At 33.7% G+C, this 17,826-nt stretch overlaps 1 protein-coding gene across 1 annotated transcript in view; it reads left to right on the top strand.

Annotated features, from left to right (window-relative positions):
- The window catches only part of LOC129229163 (kinesin heavy chain-like), a 121,377-nt gene that overhangs the window by 55,058 nt on the left and 48,493 nt on the right, over positions 1-17,826 (top strand). Inside the window, exons 5-11 of the mRNA XM_054863461.1 lie at positions 5,370-5,418; positions 5,508-5,563; positions 5,719-5,806; positions 7,981-8,105; positions 8,749-8,853; positions 9,019-9,167; positions 10,737-10,885. Of these exons, the coding sequence (XP_054719436.1) occupies positions 5,370-5,418; positions 5,508-5,563; positions 5,719-5,806; positions 7,981-8,105; positions 8,749-8,853; positions 9,019-9,167; positions 10,737-10,885 (721 nt within the window). The remainder of the gene's footprint in view (positions 1-5,369; positions 5,419-5,507; positions 5,564-5,718; positions 5,807-7,980; positions 8,106-8,748; positions 8,854-9,018; positions 9,168-10,736; positions 10,886-17,826) is intronic.

Here is a 17,826-nt window from a genome sequence, read left to right as displayed (position 1 = left end):
ACATCCGAGGCACTAGCAGTCCCAATTAGCTCGGATAATTGATAATACTGTACCACTAATATAAAAACACACTGTGTGTACATGTTATATCAGTGGCATACTCTAGTAGGTTTCTGAATAAAAAAGTATGTGCTAATTTTGGAATTTTAGAGGATCAGAAAATAAGTTATTTAATTTAACTTGTACTGTCCGGGGGGGGGGGGACTCCTGATTATGCTTTTTTGTTGAAGTGCTCAAATAATTGTAAAAAAAGAAAAAAATCAGAACCATATTAATTGTTTGTAGCTATCTGTTACACATTGAAGCCATACAGTTTTTGCTCCAAATGCATGTAATTATCTAAAAAGAATTTGAATTTTCAATAATAATTCAAATATTATTTGGTTCCAAAGTCCATAATGTTTTTTTTTAACCTTTTATCCTGAAACGTAGCCTCTTATTGTTTCTTTCCTTTAATATCTGAGGGATATTGGTTGAAGATGTCTCGCTCTTGCTCAGAATGAAAGATAATATCTTTCTTAATATAGTATTTCAATGTAAAAAGTAAAATACCAAACAGCAAAAAGTGGATCAGCCCCTTCTCACCTTCTGTCCTTGTCCCCTTCTTTCTGTCCCTGGTTTGGGAAGTCTCACTAGAGTAGTTTAAAACCAATTCAGTGTCATTCCACGAAACAGTCAACCCTTTGTTCCACACATGACAGTTCATATATTTCATTAATAATTTTAAAGGATGATGACAAAATTTTTTGCTTCATAAGTTTGTAATTTGCTAAGCAAAAAAAAAATTGTTCATTAATATTTTAAGGAATTGATTTTAATGAAATATATGAAGCATCAGGTGCAGGACAAAATGACTTTTCTGTTTAATGACCCTTTAGTTTGCATTCGGCTAATTTTTACAGTTTAAAAAAAAAAAAAAAAAAAAAACAAATACCTCCTCTCCCCTCCCATAGCACTGTATGTAGGACATTCATATGTTTGAAATATTAAGTCAAAGCATGGGTGGATCTAGGGAGGGGGCCATGGAGTTCAAGAATAGTCAAGAATAGCCCTTTTTTGAGCAAAAATGCAAAAAATTTCCCTTATAACAGGGGTGCCCACTCCCCGAAAGAGCAAGGGCACACCCTCTCAATATCGCACAGACCCCTCCGCCAAAGCATGATCCTGCCCTACCCCCAAAAAATGAGAAAAATATCCCTAAAACAACTGCCCTAGAAATTTTAATGGCACAGTCTGCGCCATGGCCCCCTAGATAGGCACCCCTGCTTATAATACATACAAAGTCTAACAATAAGGAAAACAATAAGAGGAGGCCATGGCCACCCTGTGAAAGTTTCAAAAATAGTTAAAAACTTTTTTAGAGCTAAATGTAAAAAAATCCTGATTATTCCTCGAAGTCTAACAATAAAATAAACACAACGCTGGGGAGTCATAAAACCACTCTGAGGAAGTTTCAAGTATAGTTTTTTAAACCCTCTTATATAGCTTAAATTGAAAAAAAAAACCTTCATTGTAATTCGTGTGAAGTATAACAGGAGGGAGGGCATGGCCACCACACGAAAATTTCAAAAGCATCAAGTGTATACCAAATATTTATGTTCATTTAGTTAGCATAATGGGTTTGTCTTGTTAGCTGTGTTTACTTTCTCGATGAGGGAAAGAAAAGGAATATGGTGTTGGTAAGTGTCCGAAAGATTTATAACCGCAGTGTCTCCCACAAAGCGAGCAACAATAGCGGGATGGTTTCCGTTCTCTTTGGAAGGTACGCATATTTTTTTGCTGTGAAGGCAAATAAAAAATAACCATGATTTTGAAATCTAGAGAAAGTTTGTCTAGTTTCATATATAATTCGATATAAAAATGTGGTATTTTGAGAAATAGATGTAGCTAAACGTTGTTTCCAAAGACGCTGCAATCCAGCAATATTTTTTTTCTTCTGTTTTTCGTTCCAGCGGCCAGCTCATGCTCATACCTCAAGTCTCTTTTTTACATGACTCCACACCACGGAGTTTACCGCCACCTAACATCATTGAAAGTCTTCAAGAATTACAAATCAATTTTGAAAAATTGCTGGTCCTCTCAAAGTAACTCATTAATCATGGATTACCTACATTTGCAATTTAAAGAGTTCAATTTTGAAAAAATTATGGGAGTGCACCTCAGAATCTCTTTAACACTAGAAAGACGGAGGGGCCTGTGTAGCCCCTTGCATAGTTTGTTGTTTAATAACTCGGATAATGTCTAACGGAAAGTGATGTAACTTCCTGACTTTTCATTATATGACACTATTTGAATGCTTGTTTAATCATTTTATCATACGCCTCATAGTACTGTAAATATTGATCCTTATACCTAGAAAGACGGGAGGGGCCACAGTGGCCCCTAAGTTTTTTTACAATTAAAAATTTTTTTTTCCTTTCTCCTAATTGTTCTAGCATAAAAAAAAGGCCATTCTCTCTAGTTTAACCTGTAACTTTCGCTTTATACAGCCAATTGGATATCCAAATGCTATAAACAGTACTGACTGCTTACCAGCCTAATGGTAGCCATTGCTCTTGAAAAGAAAAACTGATCCAAGCTTTTGGCCAGTATAGAGAGAAACACTACAAATAATTGCATTTTAAGTTTTTATTTAGTCTTAAAAGAAGGTGCATTGGGCATGTGGACACACTCAGGAAGAGTTTTTAAAATAATTCACCCCAAAAATGGGTAGGGGCCACACTGGTCCCTTCAGTCTTTCTAGGTATACAGAAAATGTCAGTCGTTCTAGTGTTAACCCCTAATCTTACTAAAGATAGTCTAGAATGCGTTTTTAAGTCATCAAATTACAGTGAAACCTCCCTTAACGGACACTCCCGAATAACGGACACCTCTAATTAACGGACATTTTCGCAAGTCCCAGTCCCTCAATATAGGCTATGCCATGTAATTCACTCTGAATAACGGACACTCCGAATAACGGACAGTTATTTCACAAAAAATTTCCCTTGCGATCGTAGCACTTCCATTTTTTTTTGTCTTTTCACAGAATATCTTAGTATCTGCTTGCCTTACTTACAAAGCTTTTCATCCTCCACAACTGATATTTCACCCCCCCCTGTCATTTCCTTATCACTGTTTCTTGGAATTAAAAGGGTGGTAATGGGCAGAGGCAGCGATTGGGGCTTAAAAGTTGGGGCAGAAAAAAAAAAAGAACTAAAAGGCATGGTACTTTTTGTGGACAGCAAAAAATGAAAAAGGAAAAAAAAAGTCATACTTTTGTAACGGCTAGTTTTGAGAGTATTGAAGCAGAGTGAAAACTGATGCCAGTCTAACAATTAACGTACGTTTTTCTTATGATTTTAATGAATTTCATACACAATAACTATTCAAAAGTTAAGATAAAAAAGAGGAAACTGGGCGCTTTTTCTAACTAGGGCTCTCGGGAGATGCAATTGAGCAGACCGGCGCCGGTAGTAGTCGGTTTTATGGCGCCGTGGTTTCGTTGGGTTGTTTAATTTTTAGGGGGGGGGGCAGGGGGGTTGCTCCGCCGAATCGCCGCCGTTGGTAATGCAAAAAAGAGATGTCAAACTGTTTTAACTGATTACTTTAATTGATTAAATGCTTTTTAAGACAAGTGTGTGCTGTCAGTATACCTTTAAGAAAAAACAGATTAATTACACTTGATGTAAAATGTAGTAAACCTTCCGCAATTGTTTCGATTGTGTTCTACAAAGGGAACAACAGCCCACTTTGAAAAAGGTAAATTAAGTAGTTCCTCCTAATAGCGGATACCTCCCAATAACGGACAAAACTTCTGGTCCCTTGACTGTCCGCTATTCGGAGGTTTTACTGTAGTAAAATTTCCTGGGATGGGCCTTTTAATCTCTCTTCCCCTTATCATCACCAAAAATTGACTGAAACAGCCTTTTTAAAGCTACAATTTCGAGGGGAGCGCTTCAAACCTCTTCTTTCTATACCATTATCAAAGATAATTAGAATGCATCTTTAAAACTGCAAATTAGAAAATTTCTTGGTGTGGGCCCTCAAATTTCTCCTCCACGTATCATCACAGAAAGATCGTATTAAACTACGTTTTAGGGTAGTCGAAAAAATACCTGTAAAAAAAAATCTCCTAGGTAACGGGACACCTCTCAATATATTTCGAATTGTGGATAGTAATATATTGGAATAATTTTAGCTGCCTATTTCAACTGAAAGAGGGTGCTCAACCCCCTCCCCCAAACTTCAAAAGTATGGGGAGGGGTGTTAAAAAAGTACATTGAACTGCAAAAACAATGCTACATATAATAATATACCCTAGTAATATGTATATGCATTGCATTAAAATAATTATTTACCAAAAAACAGCTGGGGAAATTAAATGTTTCTAAACTTGTAGCATTTTCTATACCACAGCTAATGTTAAATTAAGGGGTCATTGAGCACCCTCTTAAAATTTGAGTAAGAAGCTGAAACTTTTGCAGCATTATACTATTAGTAAGTCTAAAACATAAGGGTGTCCTGGACTTAAAGCTCACAAAAAAAATTTTTTTTTGAACCACCCTACTATGTTTTTGGCTCTACAATTGCAAAAAAAAAAAAAAAAAAAAATCCGCTGGAGAAAACCCGAACCTCCTGGAGATAATGTTTGCGTCTTTGAGGTTTCAATTTCAAAAAATGGGCGAGGGGGGGGGGGGGGTCGTAACCAAGCCCTTAATTTTACAAAAAACAGTTCAAATGCATTTCTAAGATTACAAATCAGAAAAATTTCCTTGGATGAGCCATCAAATCTCTCCTCCCCTTAACATTATCAAAGATCGTCTAAAGCTGCATTCATGTAGCTAAAATTTTGAAAAAATGGACAGGGGAGTGCCACTGAACCTCTTCTCCCCTAACATTACCAAAGATTGCCAAAAATGCATTTTTAAGACTACAAATTCCAAAATTCCCAGGCCCCCTTTACTTCAGAGTTAATACTATACCTATGGTTGGTTCATATCGGCTTCCTCATAAATCAGAAGTCCTACGCAGTCGCCTCATAACAAACAGTACTGATTACAGGAACACCACTTTGAGGGGACAATATGTGCACAGGTTTGTTAAGAAAATAGGAAAATTATTGGGAAAGTTACAGCCTTTATGTTTAAATTTGTGTCGCCTAGTAAACATTCCTTAAAAAATGCTTAGTTAAAAGGTGGGCTATATTGATATTTGTAAAATTCAAAAATTTCCCAAAGCATAGTATTTTTCCAAATGGCCCCCTCCGAGAATTCTGTCTGGATCCGCTCCAGAGTCAAAGCTCCACTGTGCTTGAAACTTTTTTTTTTTTAATGTCTTATTTTTGTTTGTTTTGTTAATGCTTTTTCTTCCTTTTTTTTTTTCAATAGGTTTCCTATTTTGAAATTTATTTGGATAAAATCAGGGATTTGCTAGATGGTGAGTTTCATGACATCTATGTTTAAAATGTGTAATTTTATGTTTCCGAAAAATTGCTTTTTTTCTCATAAAATTTCTTCTGTTTTTAGTTTCTAAAACAAATTTGTCTGTTCATGAAGACAAAAATAGAGTACCTTATGTTAAGGTAAGTTATAAAAAAAGTTTGTGATCTATAGAAAAGTAGTTGACTATGTACTAATTATTAGAAACTAAATGTTTCTCAATTTGTAGGCGTGAAAGTGTAACAAACTCTTTTTTGCATTTATAATATTTGTAAGGATATTATTTATTTATTTTTAGGGAGCAACGGAAAGATTTGTTACGAGTCCAGAAGAAGTAATGGAAGTAATAGATGAAGGAAAGTCAAATAGGCATATTGCAGTAACTAGTAAGTATACTTCATTTCTTCACTTATATTTTTTCGTGAAAGTCAGACATAAAATTTACATAAGTACACGTCTTATTATTGGACAGACAATTGCTCAAAAGGTAAAGCTCTAAAGTCTTACCAACATGTGTCGTACTGTTAGAAGCATCAGAAACAAGGCATATATATTTTTTTGTTGTGTTCCGTTTTTCAGGATCACTAATCAGGGTTGCTATTTTGTCCACTTTTTTTTTGTAAAGATTATGAGATGCTGGAAGAAATTGGACAAAATGAAAAATGAACTGATTATCGATGCATAATTTTATTGTTATGGTGTGATAAAATTAGTCTATAATTCTAATACATTGTCTATTATGAATTAATCATTTAAATAAAATAGAATGATTGCAAACTTTAGAATTTTCCTAAAAAAATTTTAATTACACATTGGTGCAACTAATTTTAGATCATAATTTACTTAAAAGTAATAAAATTTAACAATGTGAATAAGCTATGGGCGTGTTTGCACTATTATATATTACAATAGTAGAAATTAAACTCGATGGAAAAGTCAAATGTGAAATGCTTGGAGAATACAAAACGAAGATTTATAGATTAAAAACATTTTATTACTGTTATATTTTTCTAGTTTGTATTGATGTCACCCCATAGTAAAATGTTTATGTACTCTGCATATTTGTATGAATATGTGGATGCCATACAAATAAAGAAAAACTACTACTTTAGTAGGGTTATGGGTACAAAGAAGTGTACCGGAAGAGGCTATTAATGAGCAAGGGGATAGATAGCTTTAAAAGGGCCATTAATCTTCATTGGGAACTGATAAATTGACTAGGAACAGCCTATCAGGGTTTAAGCTGGGTTCAAAAGTTCTTTAGCATAAAAGCTAAAATTGAGGGAAATTTTTTTAACAACATGCTAAAATGTTACACATATTTATACATGCCTCAGTGTGATTCATCTCCAGTTGAAAATAAAATTCATATTTCATGTGTGACATCTTTGAAGAAATAAGTACAGCAACCATTTTTTTCCAAAAATCTCAAAACATTTAGGTGGTGTTTGAGTGTGCAGTTGTTGTTATCGTTGGCGACTGGCGACAGTTAATCTGGAGCTTTATAGTATAAGAATAATAATTTTCTGCGTTTTTTACATTAAGTTTACTTTTCATGAAGCCAATCAAATTTCTTGAGAGTCTCTGTTAACTAAAAACTTATAACTGTATTTGATATATCTTTATCAAGGTTAACAAAAATGACTAAATATTTGAAATGCAGTGAAATCCAGTTGCAGCAATTACCAAAACAATGGAATATCCATTTCAGCAAAATTAATTTTCATTCACGATTTAATTGCCATTACATTGCTTGAATTCCAATGCAACAAATAAAATTTGCGGCTCCTTAAAGTTCCTCCTAACTGGATTTTACTGAATTTTCATACCCTTAATATGTTGATATGAACAATATTCTGGGAAATCTGTAAACTAAGTTTCTCAAGTTTCTATGCTGTGACAAATGAAAGGGGAAATATCAACATAAAAAATTGATTTTTTAAAAGGTTTATATTTCTGTTAAGAAATAATCCAACTTTAGATGATCTGATAGTCCATCTATGACTGAAAGTTGTTTTTGATAGTGAAATTTCCAAAGAGTTCATCAACACATGCTACATTAATTGCTAATTTAGAGAACGAGATAAGGTTTGCAATTTCAAACATAAATACAGATTTTGAAGTATTAAGTGAAGCAAAAGATAAAAATGCATCTTTAATTAAAACTTGAGTTGATTGATAGTGTTAAAGTAAAGTTTTATTCATTTTGTATTTGTATTGTATTTCCTAAAAGTATGTTTATCAAAAGTGTGACTCACTGTAATGTTATGCATTATCAAAGTGACCTGTTAAACCATTTGTGTCAGTCTGGACTGTGTTAAACATTTAGCTGTGTAATGAACACATTAATTTTTCATGTTAACACAGTTTTGGTTTTGGCACAAGTGATTTTATAAATCATGATTTGGTAAACTCACCCAAGGAAGAGCATTGATGGCAAACTAACACAGCTCTTAAATTCATTTCATTAAATCTTTTGGTAATATTTTAATGATCATGCAATATTTTAAATGATAGGGTCTTGGATTGTAAAATATTTTGTTTTAAAATTTTCTTCTAGATATGAATGAGCACAGCTCTCGCAGTCACAGCGTCTTCCTAATAAATGTAAAGCAAGAAAATTTAGAAAACCAAAAGAAGCTCAGTGGGAAATTGTACTTAGTAGATTTAGCTGGTAGTGAAAAGGTATGCTTGCCATTTTCTCCCCTCAAATACATGAAACAACACTATAAATTTAAAAAAAAAAAAAAAACCTGAAACAAAATAAACATCAATTGATAAATTAAAAATGTGTTAGCATGAATTTATTTCATTTCATAATTATTTAGCTACAGTATCAAGTCAAATTGTGGATACTTGATATTTGAACACAAATTCATCACTACACTGATATTGTATCACTATCATCTATTTCTAAATCACCTAGTAGAAAGACATGCACAATTTCGTTATCCAAAATTGCAATGATAAAAAAATGTATTTGTGATACATAATTCATCTCCCATGCTAGTAAAGTTTTACTTTACAGTATTTGTTTTAAACGTCTAATATTTATTACTAAGAGCTCAACATTTGAGGACCCTACCATGTGTTGAATTCACTCTTTCAGAAAAAAAAAGAGATAACCTAAAAAATGATGATTAACAATATAGCACAGAGTCAAAGAAAAAAAAATCTCTTTCTTAAGCAAACCATACCTATGCTTTGTTATGTTCAAAATTACACTTCTTTTAGTATTTTTTTGTGATTTAATGGTGTATTATGTACTGATGTCCTTGTTTTTAATTTTCTTTGAAGCTTCTCTTAAGTGTTTGTTTTTTGTTGACAGGTTAGCAAAACAGGTGCTGAAGGAATGGTGTTAGATGAAGCAAAAAATATTAATAAATCTTTATCAGCCTTAGGAAATGTAATATCAGCATTAGCTGATGGCAATGTAAGTTAACTTTCCTGGAATATCTTTCTCATAATTATTAATAGCATTTGAATTTAAAAAAAAAATTAAGTTGATTCTTATTTTTGGTTCTTGTTTTAGCTTCTTATATCGCTAGTTTATAAAACTTTTATTTATATTATATTTGTTGTTTCCATTTTCTTTCAGAAAAGCCACATTCCTTATCGAGACAGTAAGTTGACTCGAATTCTTCAGGAAAGTTTAGGTGGAAATTCTCGCACAACTATTATTATTTGCTGTTCTCCTGCATCTTATAATGAGTCGGAAACAAAATCAACCCTAGAGTTTGGAAGGAGGTAAATTAACATTATTTTGTGTGCTTCATAGGGCTCGACCGATGGCATTTTTCGGCCGATGGGCTGATGCAGATTGTTTGCCTATTGTTCAAAAATGGCTGATTGTTTTTCTCAAAATGGCTGATGCCTTTGGCCGATGGCAAAAAAAAATTAAATGGAAATAAATTGCGAAGGGGTCAAAATCAGGGATTTGAAGGATTATTTATTTATTTCACTTTACTTCCTTTCTACGAATAGGGAATTGTAACCACAAAAACAAAAAACAATTATAATAATAATCAAATTTCGTCCTAAATTTCTATTTTATGATCACCCAATTTAAAATTCACAAGTTATTTCTGCACTTCTATACATGCATATGTACCTAAGGGTGATTCTCCAAAATCCTAACAATATTATGGCCCAGTTGCCTAACGCAAAAACTGTTTAACTCAGAAAGTGTTCCATTGGCTTTGCAATGTTTTTTAAGGCTGATGGACCGATGTTTCCCCCAAGTTAGCATCGGCCGCCGATGCCGATGGCTAAATTGTTGAACCATCGGCGCCGATGCATCGGTCAAGTCCTAATTTTTATCGCAACAATTTCGGTTTTATTTCCAAGCAGGGTTGTGAACTTCAAAATAAAAAGTGATTCTTGCATTATTTCAAGCCTAATATTATAAGGCAAATAGGAGACTAGCTACAAATTAAAGTGTTATAAGGTCTTTTTAACTTAAAGGTTTTCAATATTTTATTATTTTTATCACTTTAGCCTACAAAACTCTTTTCACACTATATTTGTCACTAGAAACAAGTTATTAACCAATACCACTGCAGTGTTGAGTACAGTGAAACCTGTGTAAGTTGACCACTTGCGGTACTCTACTTTAGTGGTCAACTTAAGCAGGTGGTCAACTTACAGAGGTTGATTTATATGATAAGGGCTAATTCCGTGCCTGAAAAAGCGGTCAACTTAGACAGGTGGTCAACTTCACAGGTTTTACTGTATTAGATGTGGTATTGAAAACCATTTAAAGCATTCTAAGTTTACCTAAAATACACCGCCAGCTCAGTCAATTCTAAGTTTGTTATTATCAATAGTCAGATAGCATGCCATTTTGATTGCAAGGATGCAGATGATACTGTTCATATACAGATAAATGGACTTGAACTTTGATAACACTTAACTGTTCTAACCTATCAAGCATTGAGAAGTAAATCTTTGCTAAGCCTAGCATTATGTTATCGTTAATATTACTTGCTGATGATATTTGACTTTTAATGTGATATTTTTAACATCCATTATAAAAATGAAAAAAAAAAGAAACCTAAAGCAACTTGATACTGTATTAAATGATCTGTATTGTATCTATATTGTATTAAATGTTGTATTATTTTAAACTTTTTTTTCTCTTTAATTTTAAATTAAACTCAAATTCCTACTTTTTTACTGATTACCTGCAATACCTGCATACTTTTTTACCGACTACGTGCATCTGTCCTGCCGACATTTCGAAAATATGTGCTTTTAAGAGAAATCTTCAGTGTGTATTTTATTCAAATGTGTGTAACATTTAAATATTTGTTTCAGAGCAAAGACAATCAAGAATACTGTGATTGTGAATGAAGAGCTTACAGCTGAAGAATGGAAAAGAAGATGGGAAAAAGAAAAAGAAAAAGTGGCAAAACTCAAGGGTCAGTTATCACGAGCTGAAGCAGAACTTAACCGCTGGAGAAATGGTGAGTGGTAACCACAGTCGAATCTCAATAACTCAAATACTCCTTTATCTTAAAGTTTTCATTCGGTCCCAAACTCTTGAGACTGTTGTGGAAACTTCCCATAACTCGAACTACCAATAACTCAAACATTTTAGCCACTCCCTTGGACTTCGAGTTATTGAGAGTTGACTGAATTTTAAATTAATTATTATTTTCTGAGACTTACAAATACCGGCAGCTAAGTAACATACCTTAGTGATTAGTGTTTTCAGAACAATCTTTCAGAAATGATCTTAGGCGCTGTCCATAAATGATATCACAATTTTTTTTAAATCATTTTTCAACCCCTCCTGACCTCTTTGTCAGTTATCATGCTATTTTTCATTAGCGTATTTGTCATGATGCGCGCGATTAATTTTGCAGAGTTATTCGAAAACCAAAAAGATAACAATTCTAGGCCGTGGAAGTGGAAGCATCGCAGCCGCGCATAACCTCAGATCAACGACTCCCTTGAATGCCAAAGAACAAAATTTAAAAGACTTACCCTGGGTTGCGTGTTTGTAGACGATAGTAAGGACACATTGAATTACCGTACGTTCTTTATTTCGTGTTAAACTTCAGAGCAGACAAGATGACAGGAATTTTGCATGGTGATCACCAGAAAAACATTTTTCACATAGTAAAAAAACACTAATGCGTGGAACACATACTTCAGAGTTCAAAAAAAAAAGTGGAGCTGGGGTTTGCAAAGTTTGTTAAAGATCAAAAAAACGGGGAGTCCATTCGGATGGTGGTGAAATATTCAAATTAAAATGGGCGCAGGACGTGCAGTTTGATAGACATCGGTAAACGATATTTATCCGCGTTCTCATTCCTAATGTAATGTAATATAAAATTTACTTTATTCAAATTAGATTAACTTCTCAACTCTTTCGGCACGTGTAAAGTTTCAGTTTTAGGTTGGCATCCTTTGATGCCCAATCATATGCAAATGAGGCAAGTATAAATAGTGAACGATTCCAATCGTTCTCTCTCTCTTCTTTTGTGTTCGTCAGCCTCTTGTGAGTTAGATCCTATAGGTGTTGGGGAGTTGCGAACTCCGCCTCCACTTATGACCAGGGTTTATTCTTATGAACTTATTTTTGTTAGTTTATTTATTTTAGTTACTATGGAACCAATAAATTTTTGGTAAGATTTTAACAAGTTTCCAATGTTCATTTCTTCACATTAACATTTGATTCTGCACCTTCCACTGTGTGATATTATCTCTGCTTGTATAAGCATGTAACATTGTTGACTGACTTACGAAATTTAGCCCTTCCGCTTTTTGTTTAAACATCGTAAGTTATCATAAGGGTTATGGGCCCAGCCCTACCCAATTGTATCATAATAATTACGTGTTCAGTATCATGAGTAATATAAATGTATTAAGATGTTTTCGAATTGTCAGCAGAGTAGAGTATCAGATTTCGTGTTTTTGTGATGAAATGGAATGTTGTAACTGACTTGTCTTTTTGCTGAATCGGTAGATGACAAGTGTTTGGAAATCTTTTCAAATTGTTTTCTCCGCATCGGCGTTGAATGAAAACTGTGAAAATAGATGCTTTTCTTTTACTTTTTGGAAATTTGTATCAAATCTTTAAGCCATGTGTAGTGTAAATTTTTCTCAGACGTTTCATTGGAATTTTATGGGGGGATATAGTTGGTTTGGTGTTAGGCAGAATAGTGGCTGCTAAATTCAGCGGAAGACCTGGACTTGTTCCAGGGGGGAAGCTGTAACAGTTGAACTATTTAGGTTTTTTTTTTCGGGGATATTTTGAGATTTTGTTGGTTGTTTTTTTTTTTTTTTGAAATTAGGTTTTTTTTTTATTTTTGGCATTTTTCGTGTTCTTATCAATCATGGCATCCCAGAGTGTTCCTATCGAAAAATTAAGGTCTGACAAGTATGTGAGTTGGTCATCGGATATTAAATTTGTCCTAATGGAACGAGGTCTGTGGAAGATTGTAAATGGCATTGAAAAGGAACCTTTGTCTAATGATGAAAAAAAGGCTACTGAGCAAGAGATTCGTAATTTTCAAAATCGACAAGATGTGGCCTTATCCATAATTTATTTAAATTTGGAGAAAAATTTCAAAAAGATAATCGAAAATCAGGTCAACGCGGCTGATGCCTGGAAGGCTTTGAAAGATCACTTCTTTCCTGACAATCGTTGTCAGCATATGACATTGTTTTCAGAGTTATCCCTATGTCGTATAAAAGAGGAAGAGTCAATAAATCTTTTCGCTGACCGTACTCGGCAAATTTTCGAAAGAATTAAGGCTATAGACGCGAATTTCTCTGAAAATTATTTGATTTTTCAAATTTTGCGTCATTTGCCCTCAGATTTTGACAATATTTGCCAAGTTATTCTTAGAACTGCTGCACAGGAATTCACATTTAATAAAGTAGTCAGCGAACTTATTGCCGAGGAATCGCGAATTCGACTAAAAGATGAGGATGATAAAATTATCGGCAGGGCTAACTTTGTAATGAAACCGGGTAATTTTGACAAGAAAGGAGTAAAAGGGAAACTAATTTGTTTTAACTGTAATAAACCCGGCCATAAGAGGAATGTGTGTCAAAATAAAAGGGTTGACAAGGACCTCGAACAACGAAACAGAAAGTCAAGATCACCAATCCGGAATAAGAGGAAGGCGAACAAGAAAACTGCAAGGTGTAGTTCCCCATCAGTGGAAAAGGAAGCATGTAAGTACCAGAACTTTTTCATTTCCGAAGTACATCTAAATGAAGTATCAGAAGACCCAGATGAATTTATTTTCGACACTGGTTCCACCCATCATTTCGTCAACATTCGTAGTGCTTTTGAGGACTTTAAACCATTGCGAAACAAAGAAATGGCTGTAGCCGTTAGAAATGAAACTTTCCCCATTTTGGGGATGGGAACTGTGAAATTAAAGTTTGATGATACTATCATTGTTTTAAATGTAATGTACTCTCCTAATCTGTGTCAAAATTTGTTATCGGGTACTAAATTTAATAAGGGGGGTGCTAAGTTTGAAGGGGGAAAGGCTCCGTGGCGATATCTGGTTGAAATGGATTTATATTTAGTGCAATTTTAAGAAATGGCATTTATTTTGTAAAACCTCAAATTTTGTATAATAAATCGTATCAAGAAAGTATAAAACCAAATAAAAGTAATGATCATTTCGAAAATGAGAAAATTGAATGCTCTAATGTAGAAAAATTAGAATTGTGGCATAGAAGGCTGGCACATATTAACACCGATAGTATCAGAAAGAGCGGTGAATTTGAGTGTGTCCATGGCCTGCCTAAATTCAAAAATGTAAAAATAGATTGTGAAAATTGTAAAATTGGTAAATTTAAACGTGTTTCATTTAAACCAATAGGTAAAATACGGTCCAAGTGTCCCCTTGAATTACTTCATGCTGATGTGTGGGGTCCATGTAATATTAAGGGAAATAAGGGGGAACGTTTTTATTTATCAATCATTGATGATTTTTCACGTAAATCTGCTTTGTATCCAATTAGGGAAAAGAGCAAAGTACCAGAAATTTTCATAAGGCACATAAAGCGTGCTGAAAGATTTTTAAATCTTAAAGTAAAAGCTGTTAGAACTGACAACGGGGGAGAATTCTTAAATAAAGTTTTTGACAATTATTGTTTGGATAACGGTATAAAACATGAGTTAACCAATATTTTCAGTCCAGAGATGAACGGTTTGGCCAAAGTGTACAATCGCTCAGCCGCTAATGCTGCAACAGTATTATTGGAAGAAAGCGGGCTAAGTAAAAGATTTTGGCCAGATGCTTTGCTTTATTTCAATTATACTTGGAATAGGATTTGTCACTCAGGACAAACTAAAACACCTTTTCAGTTATATGGTGGACGTAAGCCAAGTGCTAGGCACGTCAAACCTTTCGGTGTTTTGTGTTATCTTGGAACACTCCGTCAGCAAAGACATAAACTTGATGTTAAAGCCAAAAAAGGTATATTTTTGGGCTATGCATTTAACACTAAGGGTTTTCGTATCTGGATTCCCGAAAGCGGAAAAATTTTTGAAAGTATAAATGTAAATTTTAATGAAAATGTTTATTACAAAGAAGCTTTTAAAAATATATCAGAGAGTGACTCTAGTGGAGCTGTGCTGGGTCCCTGTCTCAAATGGTCAAATATTCAATCAGATTCTGAAAATTCAGAAAATGAATCAAATTCCGAATCGGATAACGGAAGTGAAAGCCCGAGTACGCCGTCCAAATTCTTATCTTCTGATGAGAGTGAAAGCGAGACGAGCGGGGATGAATCAGATTCGAATTCTGACTTGATTGAAAATGGGGAAAACCCACCACGCGCCCAGCTGCGTGAAACAGAATGGGTGAGGAAAGCAATCCCAAGGTCAGATAAATCTCGTACTGATATTTATTTTTATGAGAAACATTCTTCTAAACGATTACGTTCTTTAAATGATGTTGAAAAATATTGTTCTAAAAATGCTATTTTGTTTAAGCCACATTTATTTGATTTTAATGGTAAAAATTTATATCAAGGTGAAATTTCTGATCAAACTGTTCATTTAAATTTATGTAACTTATGACTAGATGATGAAATTGTAATTCCTAAGAATTAAAAACAGGTTCTTAAATCTAAGCAAAAGGACCAGTGGTTAGATTCAATGAGGGATGAATTAGAGGTTACGCATTCTAGAAAAGTGTGGGATTTAACACCTGTGCCTGCAAATGAAAAACCAATCGGATCAAGATGGGTTTTCAATGTTAAAAGAGATGAATCGGGGAAAATTGTTAGGTATCGTGGGAGACTTGTTGCTCAGGGATATGCACAATCCCCTGAATCGTACGATCAGACTTTTAGTCCGACGAATCATTTTTCATTGGTTCGATTTTTCTTTTCCTTGAAAATATCAGAAGGTTGGTTCGATTTGCAGTGCAATGTAAAAAATGCTTATTTATATGCACCTCTAAAAGAATGCATCTTTATGAGACAACCACCGGGTTTTGCAATAGAAGGGAAAGAAAATCTAGTTTGTAAGCTTAATAAAGCAATTTACGGTTTGCACCAGAGTGGCCGTATGTGGTTTTTTGAGATAAAGTGTTTTATTGAAAATTGGTTTTCAGAAATTTGAAGAATGTAATTGTGTTTATATTTATAATTCATGTGTCATTTTATTGTTGTATGTTGACGATATTGTTTTGCTCGCACGGAAAGAAAAGAATTTAAATCATGTTTTAAATTTACTTAGGAAAAATTTTGACTTAAAAGTTCTGGGAAAAACGAAAAAACTGTTAGGTGTTGAATTTGAAAGAACTGAAAATGGTTTGAATTTGTTTCAAACTAAATATATCATTGAAGTTTTTGAAAAGTTCAAACATTTTAATTTTCCGGTTTCATCATTGCCGATTTGTAAAGGTACTGTTTTTTCGAAATCGAATTGTCCTAATACAGAAAATGAAAAATTTGAAATGTCAAAGATTCCTTATCGTAATTTGTTGGGTTGTCTTTCTTTCATTGCGAGCAGAACGAGACCGGACATTTGTTATGCGGTCAATATCTTCAGTCAATTTCAAAGCATTCCTGGTGTCATTCATTGGAACGGTCTTTTAAAACTTCTGGGTTATGTTTTTCAAACAAAAGATTTAAAACTTAAATTAAATTGTAATAGAACCCAATTAATAGCTTTTTCTGACGCCGATTATGCAGCTAATCGAGATGATCGAACTTCACTCGGGGGGGCAGTTAATTTTGTTGGATAATGCGCCGATTGAATGGCGAACCTTCAAGGAACGTTGTATTAGCCTTTCCACTATGGAAAGTGAGTTTGTGGCCCTTTGTGAAGTGTCTAAAGAGCTTATGTGGTTTGACCGTGTATTAAACGAATGTTTACGCTGGGGAATTGTTAGAAAAAGTAAAATTAAATCTGTAATGTATGTTGATAATCAATCGGCCATTGACTTTGTTAAATCTCCGATTGAAAATCACCGTACAAAACATATTGATGTAAAATTATTTTTTGTTCGTGATTTGATTCAACGGGACATTTTTACCGTAAAACATGTAGGTAGTAAATCCAATAGGGCCGATATTTTTACGAAGCCGCAGACCCGTTTTGAACTGAATCGTTTTTGTGAACAAATATTTTGTTAATTTTTAATGGTATTAAATTGTTTAGTATAATAAATATAATGGGATATTAAAGTATAAATATTTTTGTAACAACTGAAATTCTTTTTCAAATTTCTCATTGGTTTAATCTTTGAGATGGAGGAATTTGATTCAATGATAAGAGTTTATCTTTAGAAACTAAGCGTTTTAAACAATTTTGTCATTGTGAAAAAAAAAAAAAAAAAAAAAAAAAAAATTCAAATCATTGTGCCCATCTTTTTCAAAGATACTGTTTCGAGTATTTTTGTCAATTACAGTTTGACAAGATAGAAGTGGAAATGTTAATCTTGGACTTGCTACTAGTTCCTTGGACTGTGGATCATCAATAGGCAAGAAGGACTTTTTTGAGAAAGGACTTCAATCAAATATGCATTGAGCTGCATCTGCTGATGGATGATGTATTATGATGGATATATATCCATATTTGTTTATTGTTGAATTGTTAAATTTTTTGTAAAAGATTAAGCCTGGCCCTTTGTGGATTTTTTTTGGGTTATTTTTGAATCTATTAAAATTGTATAAAAAATTTAAAGTTTAATAGCATTACTGAATGAAAAGGGGGGATAACCCCCACGCTCTGCTACCACCCTTATGATAACTTACGATGTTTAAACGAAAAGCCGAAGGGCTAAATTTCGTAAGTCAGTCAACAATGTTACATGCTTATACAAGCAGAGATAATATCACACAGTGGAAGGTGCAGAATCAAATGTTAATGTGAAGAAATGAACATTGGAAACTTGTTAAAATCTTACCAAAAATTTAT

The sequence above is a fragment of the Uloborus diversus genome, chromosome 1, assembly GCF_026930045.1.
Source record: "Uloborus diversus isolate 005 chromosome 1, Udiv.v.3.1, whole genome shotgun sequence".
NCBI lineage: Eukaryota > Metazoa > Arthropoda > Arachnida > Araneae > Uloboridae > Uloborus > Uloborus diversus.
This window is presented reverse-complemented; position numbering and strand designations above follow the sequence as displayed.